General features: G+C 39.2%; 1 protein-coding gene across 1 annotated transcript; it reads right to left on the bottom strand.

The window, feature by feature from the left end:
- Positions 1 to 633: 633 nt before the first annotated feature.
- On the bottom strand, positions 634 to 8,703 carry LOC118217868 (BCL2/adenovirus E1B 19 kDa protein-interacting protein 3-like). The gene is made up of 6 exons (XM_035399980.1): positions 8,348 to 8,703; positions 6,077 to 6,263; positions 5,452 to 5,527; positions 5,127 to 5,233; positions 3,859 to 4,008; positions 634 to 3,213 (listed from the first exon to the last, which is right to left on the bottom strand). The coding sequence occupies exons 1-6, from the start codon at positions 8,388 to 8,390 to the stop codon at positions 3,168 to 3,170; spliced, it is 609 nt and encodes a 202-aa protein (XP_035255871.1). The 5' UTR covers positions 8,391 to 8,703; the 3' UTR covers positions 634 to 3,167.
- Positions 8,704 to 10,792: the final 2,089 nt, after the last annotated feature.

The following is a 10,792-nucleotide window of genomic DNA, read 5'->3' as shown; positions in this document are numbered from 1 at the left end:
GGATGACATGCAATTGGTTGTAACCCACAGAGGAAGGGATTCAGTTGGTGAACATGACCATTTTGGTGCTCACCAGCGACCCCTACCGGCCAATCACATGCCCCCAGTCTGCTTGAAGCTGCGCATGAAGCGTTTTCCTCTGACCGTTTCTGACGTTACAGGAAGCAGCCGCTTCAGAAGAGAGTGTGGGCTCATCCGCTCTGGGCTCTAAAAAGATCCCACAGGAAGTAGGCAGCATGTAGTACCATAGAGGTTAATAAACTGGACAGAACAGGGGAAGAGAGTAGCAGACAGAAGACCTGTAAGCTCCAGTTTTAACACAGGTCACTGTTTTGCATTCCAAACCGTTACGGGTAACCGTGCGGAGAGCTGTGCTCAGGGCTTTGTCATGGGCTGTTTCACCACTGAGCTCTGTGATACAGAACAGTGTTGTTCACACTGAATACTCACGTGAGCAAATTAAAAACCTAATCAAGGGGATCCATTACTGTGTAGGGGTAATGGCCTTTAGATTACTCTGGGACTCATTTTAATATGCATGTGTTTGTATATCTCCTGTGTGCTTTTTAAGGTTGTTAAGGAATGAATCTGAAGACTTAATTATGAGAAACGAAAGGATAACAGTGGCTGAAATTGCATTTTGATGAAACATTTTAATTTTTACAGTATTTTTTTCACATTTTCTGCTATTTAAACAAGCAAATCTAAAATCGGCACACTGATCAGTATGTGCTTGCAAAAATGGTAAATAATAATCAAATAATAATTTCAAAATCAACACCACAGTGAATGCCCTTTACAGTAATCATCTTTAACAAATCCCCCCTATCTTCACCAGAACAGAAGGCCAGATAATATAATCAAACACAAATTGTTTTTTGTTTTTTTAAGGCAACGTTGTCTTCAACATTGTTTTGTTTACACCAGGAAACAGTCAGCATACATGTTGCAGGCGTCAACCGTCTCGATATTTGATGAAATTTTGTCTGGCTTTATCAAGAGTCTAAAATTAAGAATGTTTTTCGTTATGATTAGTAGGTATTTATTTTGAAAGGGAAATGGGCCAGTTTCACAGTGCAAAGATCTGATATGCCTGTGACTCCCTCTCTCCAATGTGTGACTAATTACCTCTAATAATTAATTTACACTTGTAATTCCCAGCAGCAGGTCTATTTTTGGTCAATATTCATAGTGACAGAGAATGATTAACAGCGGACATTTGTAACTAATCTCCCAGTATGAAAACAGGTAGAGTAGTAGAACAGTACATTCTAAACTTCATTTGAGAAGACAGGAAATCGACTGTGAAACTATCCAAAATATTTTGAATTGCCTTTTAGTTCAGTTTTTGTATTGACCCTTGCATTTACCCTGGCTATATTGAATGTGAGGAACAACTTATCAACTTTTCCCATTTGTTTTCCCCCCTCCCACTTCCGTTAGCTTATGTTAAAACTTACTTCTGTCATTTATTAGTTTATTATTCCCTCTCTCTCTGCCTTTCTTTCTCTCTCCCTCTCTCATAACAGTGATGATTCATTCCATTATCGAGGTAGCATTCTTTGATTAATTTTAATTGTACACTCAGTGGCCATTAGTTATCAAACGATTATTAAGTGTGTACTGAAGTGTGCATACACACACATTCGCGTTGCAAGAATCCAAATTATCAGGACAAATGGGCACTTCTGACAAACTAATATTCAAATGTTGTGTGGTACTCAAGGCTCGGTATGACCACAGAAGCACTTGAAGCTTGAATCTGGATGACATCATTGATTTCAGGCCTTCTGAAATGTTTTGGACACTAGAAATGGGAACTATCACCTGGAATGATCTTCAGTGTTTGCTGTTTCATTTCTAATGTGCATATGCTTGGTTTGGCTCAGTCATTCAACAAAGGAGCCACGAGATTCATTCAGTACACGTTCTTACACACTGGATTTTATTATATTTTACTCAGGATTTTATCTTAAACGATTCTATGGAGAATAATCTGGATGAATATATTTGGATTATTTGTTTTTAAGGGTATTCATGATTATTTGTAAAGCCAGAAAATACAGTGCTATATTGCTGCAATTCTAGGTTATTGATCTCATGCAATTAGTTTTCATTTAGTGTTAAAAGTTATGCAATTGCTCTTCACAATCTGTTAATTAAAATCACTGAATTAGTAAGGTACGTTTCTTAGAGCACACATCACTAGGCACAACCTGAGAAACTGTTCTACGCTGTGTTCAGACATTTTAAAAGACGTCTTCCGTTACTGGCACCCTTGTCACTTCATTTCACCGTTTAAACTCTCTCGGTTCCTTGTGGAAGTCCTGATTAGGCTATATGACTGATGTTTTTCTGTTATATAATCAGAATTACTGATCCCTTGCATGCATTTGAGGCCATTCCATATTAATTTTCAGGCTTGTCTAAGGGCTAGATCAAGTCAAAATTAAAACTGTACCTGCAGTAGTAATAATAATATTTATAATAATAATAATAATAATAATAATAATACCCAATGCAATTACCGGAATTGCAATTTCAGGCAGAATGCACACCCACTGTAAATGGAATCAGCTTTTTCAACTTGGATTTTACAAATGGATCAGTTCTTTGATTAAATTCTACTCTAGAACCAGGTAAAAGCACGATACGCAAAACCACAGCAAATAAAACTTATTCCAGCAAAACATCACATTTTATGATTTCTGAAACTCCTTCCTTCCCTAAAATATTTCCCTTTTTTCTTAGCAGCTGTACATCTGTTTCCTCTGTGTTGGGTTTGTTACTGAAAACCGCAGTGTACTGTAAAATATGCTTTTCTTGTGACACCTCAGCATTTTCTGTATAGTGTACTTATTAAATCAATATGCCTACAAAATGCACTTCAAAGCAAAGTCTGTCCAGTAGAAGGCAGGTTTTTAAACTGAAATGGCCGCTGGTCCAATAGCAGTAACGTGGATATAACGGAGCTTTTCTGGACTGTCAGGTTTGAGACCCGAGTCCAATCAACACTAACACGGCAGGCAGTGGGGCCAACCACAGCCTGGACACTAAGTCACATGACCAAGCCTGTTCGGCTCTGAGCATTGAATCATGGGATGGCGAGTTGTGCAGGGTATCCTATCATGACGATAAATGCTGAGTTGTGTTCCCACGGTGCGTTTTCAGAAAGTAGCGGCAGAGGTGGTCAGACGTCTTCCGATATAGATCCTTGGAGAGAAAGAAGAAAAAAAAAAGGCAAGGGTTACAGCATCCTGATCAGGTTTTAAATGAATAAATAGACAGCTTTCAATAGACAACAAATATACTAATTTAATTTTAAAAAATAAACAGTTTCTTCCTTTTAACATGTTATATAATGTACACATTTCAAAACTAATAATAATAAACAATTCATTAATTAGGGGGTAGAACTGCTTAGTAGCAAACAATGGCATTCTTAAAGACCCCATGCTGTCAAAAATTGTATTTTTTATAGTTATTCATAAAGGATCTTTGTTTGTTTGGCCTGGAAGGGAACTGAGCTTTACACTGCCCCCTACAGGAGGGTTTGGTATAGCTCATTTGTACACCATGCATCTTGCACAAGTAACAGCATTTACATTTTAACCAATCAGCAGTGTGACCCTTTAGCTGCCAAGCAGAACTGAACTTGGAAATATTATCCATTGCATTGTGTCAAACCTCCACCTCTTGTGTTCAGAAACTTTACATCAGCAGTACATAATACACAGGTTAGGCTGTACATAATAGAACATGCATATGCACATTTGCACAGTTTACAGCTGCTGGATCCAGTGCGCTAGGCTAAACGAACAGTAGTTTTACTCAGGCGACTGCAGAGCCCATACTCACCCGAGCCCCACGGCCAGTATGTGGGACAGGAGCAGAGAAGGGAGGAACACCTTCAGGAACTCGGGCGAGAAGACGCCGCCCTTCTTCATAATCCCGGTGTTCCGTATGCTGAGCGTTCCGGAACGTTTCGGGTGCTTTAGGAGGAGCTCTCTGCGGGAGAGAGGGACGCGTGTTACAGTGTGTGTTACAGTGCGAGCGTTACAGTGTGTGTGTTACAGTGTGAGCGTTACAGTGTGAGAGTTACAGTGTGTGTGTTACAGTGTGTGTTACAGTGTGTGTGTTACAGTGCGAGCGTTACAGTGCGAGCGTTACAGTGTGAGCGTTACAGTGTGTTACAGTGTGTGTGTTACAGTGTGTGTGTTACAGTGCGAGTGTTACAGTGTGAGCGTTACAGTGTGTTACAGTGTGTGTGTTACAGTGCGAGTGTTACAGTGCGAGTGTTACAGTGTGTGTTACAGTGTGTGTGTTACAGTGCGAGTGTTACAGCGTGTGTTACAGTGTGTGTGTTACAATGCGAGCATTAGCGAATGAGGGGGAGAAAAACGGATTAAAAAATGAGTAATCGTTCGACGTGAAAGAACTATGGAGGAAATAACGTGTAAACATCAAGGGAAAACTGACTGGTTAAATGAAGTATTAATCAATATGTAAATGGACTGCATTTATATAGCGCTTTTATCCTGTACGGGCATTTGTATTGCTTGTGTGATTGTTACGCAAAATGTAGCTCTCTGTTTTTAAGTGTTTAATGGCTTTGTTAACTGAATCTGAAGCTTTGATTAGACTCACGTGAAATATTTGAATGCAGACTTAATAAGCCATCCCAAAGTGGTACAATATTCACAAAACGTCTAATTCATTTATAGATATGAAAACCATGATGAAATAACTCAAGGCTCACAAGTGGCTCGACTGGAAAAGAAGTTTCCTCTGAACACAGGCTGGTCTCTGGAACCAAGCTATTGCAAACTGAAGCAGGATCTATGCCTTTATCCATGACCTGTCTGTCTGCAGTGGCAGATTATAGTTAACTGTATTTGTTTTTAAAAGCACATGCATGTTCTCTATAATTTGCAGATGTAACATCTGAATGCCAAGCGTTTTTTTTCTCTCATTTAGCTCTCTGCAAAAAGATTTCTATGCATTTTATTGATACCTTTCTGTTGATCTTGTGGAGAAAAAATGAATAACTAAACAGCTCATTCACACAGTCAGCGTGTGTGTCTTGTGATCTATGAAATAAGGTGGAGGATTTGAGTGGTACAAACTTGGGCGGAGCGTTTTCGGGGCGACTCGACCAGTCCCAGATCCAGTCAGCATTTCTCTTCATTAAATTGTCAATTTCCTGTCTTCTCTCCAAGAAATCTTCTTCAGACTGAAACGAGCACAGAGTGTAATCTCACAGTAACAAATTTCAAGTTATCCTTGATGCAATATTTACATTATTTCAACATTTAAATGAGCAACTGTGTTTTTGAAGAAAAGGTAAATGTGAAATGGAGGGTAAAATCAGGACCATGGTACATCAAAACCAATATTCCAGAACAGAATATTCTTACAATACTCAATGGTGAACTAAAACCCCTGCTTTACCTGTGAGCTGCTCTTTTCTCCAGTGTGCACCTCTGAGCTTCTCTGAAGCTGCAAAGGAGTCTGGGATCTTGGAGGACTGGAGGAGAAAAACACAGGTATGGCTGAAAATATTATTAACAACAGGTTTTGTGCTACAAATACTCTGGGTTTTAGAGTGTAAAAAAAATTTTTTTTTAATGTACCGCGCGTGCCACTTCTCCCCCATTTAGCAGTCAGGGGCCTCAGGGCTCGGGTCACTAACACAATGCTCCAAAGCGTTTAGAAAATGCCAGCATAAGCTCTTTTGGTTTTATTGTGTTTCTTTATTTTGGCACAAGCTCCAGGATGTTAAATGCAGCAAAACACATCCTTTTCTTCTTCTTCTGGTGTTTAGTGGCGATTAAAAAACAACTTGTGGCGCGTTATCGCCACCTTCTGGACTGGAGTGCGGGTCGATGTGGATATATCAACTAGCCCATTACGCCGACAGACCCAGTATGTGACTTTTAAAACTTAAATTATTTTAGAGAGTCCTGTATCATATTAAAATGTAAATAATTCCCTGAAGCACTGATTGTCCACACTCGCCTGTCACAGCACTCACCGGTCACACTGACCTATTACAGAGCGCATGAGTCACACTCACCTGTCGCAGTGCGAGCTTCCTCTGGAGCTGCTCCTGCCGGACTCGTGCTGAGCTTCCAGAAGCATCCGCTCCATGTCCCCCTCCGGGGCGGCGGGGTGAACCTGCTGCTCCTGTCCCGCCGCCTGTCCCCCCGCCTGTCCCGGGCTCCCCGAGCCATTGCTGCTGTAGTGCAGCTCCACCCAGGAACCTTCGCCGGTAAACACACACAGGTAAACACACACAGGGGAGAAGAGGACCATCACACCAGTGCACACAAATCTGTTCTAGTTAGCCTCTCTTGTAAGTTAGTAAGTAATAAATACTGAATTATTTTAAATTATTATATTTTGCCCCTTGTGTTCTGTTTACTTATTAGAACCTGTAAAGCTGTTAGCCTGGGTCAAACATACCCAGGACATTATTGAGACTTTGAAGTATTGCAGAAATAAAATTTATGTAAAAATATTCAATATATTTAACTCAAATCCAAACAATTATAAGAAATATATATGGTCAATGTTTGCCATTTACCTCTGTCAGATCACATTAAACAAGTGTCATTCATTTTTTGAGACAAAGATGTAATTCATATAAATCCATTGAAATGAAGGCATGGGGGGCATAGCCTAAATCATGTTTATCTGTGAAAAATTAACTTTAAGCAAGCATTTCATGCAGTACATTGATATTGTTTTTTTTATCTGTATCTTATTATATTCAAACCATATTGGCAAAAGACAAAGAAAATACAGATGATTAACGACAAATGATTACCAAGAGAAACATAAAACAAGAACCAAATGTATACTGGTTTAGTTATTGGTTATGAAATGCATCTCTTAAAAGTATCACAGTTTTCATTATGCCTAGCCTACTGAATACCAGGAACTGAGATTTCAGATCTTGAGATTGCCTAATGTCTGGCTATACATACTTTTTCGAAATAAATAAATAAATTCTGTGACATATCACAACAGGGTTTGGCCACAACTTGAATGACATTTAATTTCACCAATATAAAAAAACGCTTCTGGGGTTATACTGAATAAAACAACAAGCACCTGAAATAGCCGTAGAAGTCCGGTTGGCAACTCGTTTTTAGACACCTAAATATACGAAAGTATAAATAAACAATAGCCGATTAACATCTAGAACATTTCACAGTTATTTTTTTGTAATAAAATGTAAAATAATGCTTTCAGTGTGGCCAGATTTTAATGTACCCATTGATTTCGGTGCAGTGTTAAGAGACGGCATAAATGCTCATAAACAGTCAAATTAGCATAATAATGTCGGACTTATAAAGTAAAGTAACATCGCTGAACTGTCAGTGTACCTTTGAAATGATTTAATAGCTTTTGCTACTCTAATTTCGTATAGTTCATGGTTAAATGACCTGTTAAAGTGAGCCCAGACACCAATTTTGTTTTTATGTTTGTGTGTAGAATGTCCATTGTGATTACATTGCGGGCAGAACGTTCGACCACTCTAGCACTGGAGCGCAGGCCTACATTAAAAATAGCACGTAGTAGGCCAATGTCCATTTAAAAGCATTATGAGGATATTGCGGGGTTTTTTTCCACTCCAGCTCCGTATCTTAGCTATTAGTAAACCCCACTTTATGTTTTGATTTATCGACTGATTGATGTCGTAGGTCTGCCTTTGTTCGTGACACGTTTAATTATACGATAGCCAAAATAGGGACGGAAATAATGGAAGGCGGGTGGCCCGGCGAATATGGTACATTGTCTACACAAGCAAAAACGGAACTCTCCATATATGGAAACTGGAACATGCGTAACACTGTATGTGTTAGTAGCGAGGACACGCTGTAAATATAGCCTACTATCAGTCTTTTTAGAATGCACGGTCGCGACCATTTCATAACTCCGCTAGACGGATACAGTGTACAGACACCGTATAAGACAATATAGGGCACATTTAACTACTGGACATGTTTCTGCGGAAGCAGACAGTAATGAGTTATTATGGAAGCATGTAGCTGCCAGATAACTACACGTCAGCTAAAACAGCCCTCGGCAAGCTACAAAACACGAAGAAGTTTGTTGCTTTACTGTTGTGATTTCAAAATTATATTAAATTGTTTAAGGGTATCTGATTGGTAACGTATCTGTAGCTGTACTGTAAGCGGTTGCCTATCCGCAACGTTTAAAGAAACAAAGAGAGCTGGCAGTATTACGAAATAAGCAGGTGATCAACACGCACACACACACGTCTGTTCACATCTGGTATTCCAGATCTTAATGTTAACGTTAGGCTAACGTTACTTACCTTGCAAATTTTCATCAGAGTTACTTTGTTTATCAGAAGACATGTTTGTTCTTCTGAGCTACGCCAGACTACTTGATAAACCTCTACAATTTAGAGAACAATACCGACTGCTTGCTAAAAAATAAATAAATAAAACGGAATCCTATCTAGCTCTCTGGCTATGGAGTTACTAACAGACAACAGCTATCACGACACAACTTGTCCTACCACAGACTTGCTAGAAGTAACTGTAATATCGCACGACATCAACATAAACAGTGACGCAATCCACTGTTGACCTGTTGTAACCCGTAATGTGATTGGTCGAAAGCGGGTTTGTCTCGGGCATCCGTGCAAAGCGTGCACTGCGCATATCCACCACTGTTGATGCAAGGTGTTGATGTAATCTGCAGTGCATACTGGTTAGTGGATCTGCGCACTAATATAATGCCCCCCTGCGGAAAACTGTTACAAAACATGCGCATGAGGGACCTGTCAAAATCTCCTATGGGAACATATCTTCGTTCTCCCGTTGATAGTCGTGCACTATATTATTATTATTTTTTAAAACATCGGCATCAGCCTTTCGAAAAGAGAATTGCAGACTTAGGGAAGACATGTTTTCAGTTGATTATCCGCATTTTGTGTTGTTATAAAAAAGAAGAAGTATTAGAATGAAGGTACATAGTTTCATATGTTTGAGAATGCTGGCCATTATCCGTGTTATTTCATATTGCCCCCCCCCACACACACACACATTTTCGTCAAGGGTGCCACTAATTCTGGACCTTGTCTTGTATTGTCTGTCATCGGTTATGACTGACTGCGCTCTTCCTCCACATGCAGTATTTTTTACTGGTCCGTAGAAACAATAATTTCTTTTACTTACTCCGGAGAGTTCTATTTTTGAAGATGTGACGTTTTCGCGTAACACCCATGTTAACTTGCTCGGAATAATTACAAGCCTTGAAAAGAGCCAAGTACCCAACTTTTAATGGAAGGCTTTTGTGCCTGACAAATAAATGACAACGGCATTCTGGGCTTTTAAAAGTATTGACCTAAAAGTAAATTCGCAATTTCATAAATTACATACCGCTTTTAGCGTGATTGATATAAAATACCACTAAGAGGAAGATAATTATCTTGCAAGTTATGTTTTTCCCTCCCTCTTATACTGAGTCATCGGACCTTTGCAGTTCTTCTGTGCCTGGAAACCATGGAAATGAATCTGCAGATTTCCAAGACTGGAAACCTCTATGGCTGAACACCCAGCGTGCATGATATGACGTCATACCAAACTGAATGTTAGTGTATTTGTTCACCATTGGGCTGTCCTTTCCCAATCTTCCTTCATGTACCTGGGCTGTCAAGCTGCTTCAAAGATGTTTGCATGTGAGAGAAAGCACACCCTGCAGAATGACCTTTATCAGCAAAAATGGTTGCTTTACAAGCTTTTAAGCATAGTGCTGCTGACAGTTGAGACCGCACTGTGCTGCGTGAACACCTCAGAAGTGAGTTAATTTTTGAAGAATTTCTTCCATCGATCCATCCAGTCAGTCGCTCTGAGTGTATTTGTAGTTTACCATCGATCCATCCAGTCAGTCGCTCTGAGTTTATTTGTAGTTTACCATCGATCCATCCAGTCAGTCGCTTTGAGTGTATTTGTAGTTTACCATCGATCCATCCAGTCAGCCGCTCTTAGTGTATTTGTAGTTTACCATCGACCCATCCAGTCACCCATTTATCTCATAGATATAAAATATTTTGATATATACCATAAGCATTAATGCATATTCAAGACATTAAGCAGAGAAAAGTTTATTAAATCAACTTTGTGAATTTGTGTACACTGATTAAAATTAAACACTGCAAAAACTTTCAAGTAAGTGCAAAATGATGCTGTTAAAAATAGCATGACCTCAGCAATACGTTTCAGTCACGTTAATTCAATAGTATAGCTGTGACGGCAATCAGTATACAATTATAAAACAATTATGTGAATTATAGAATGTACTACATAAAATATAATATTAAAAATCCTGCCTCTCATTTTATTCCTAACAGACATAAGAATTATTTCTGTATTTTCTGATCAGGTCCTTTATTGCAATGTGGTGTACAGTGCTTGGGCTAATTATGCTAACCGCTTTGTTATAACGGATCTTCTCTGTATTTCATTATTTACACCACAATTTAATGAAGTTATTGTTTTTACCTAAGGTTTAACTTGGCACTAATTGGCTTACGGAAAAATGGATGGTATTCATAAAGGTTTGTAATAAAGGCTTCTCCAGGCTAATTTCTTGTTGCCGTGGCGAAGCCCTTCTTCACTGCCGGTGACGAGAACTTGGCAAAGCTCTTCTGTTGTGACTATTAATTACTTGGCAGACGTTTGCCATCACTTCCGCAATATTTATTCAACTTCTGTAATTACAGTCCTCTAAAATCCTAGAAATCTATTAACAT

This window comes from Anguilla anguilla, chromosome 18 (genome assembly GCF_013347855.1).
Source record: "Anguilla anguilla isolate fAngAng1 chromosome 18, fAngAng1.pri, whole genome shotgun sequence".
Taxonomy (NCBI): Eukaryota; Metazoa; Chordata; class Actinopteri; order Anguilliformes; family Anguillidae; genus Anguilla; species Anguilla anguilla.
The sequence above is the reverse complement of the archived record's forward strand: the minus strand, read 5'-3'. Positions and strand labels throughout refer to the sequence as shown.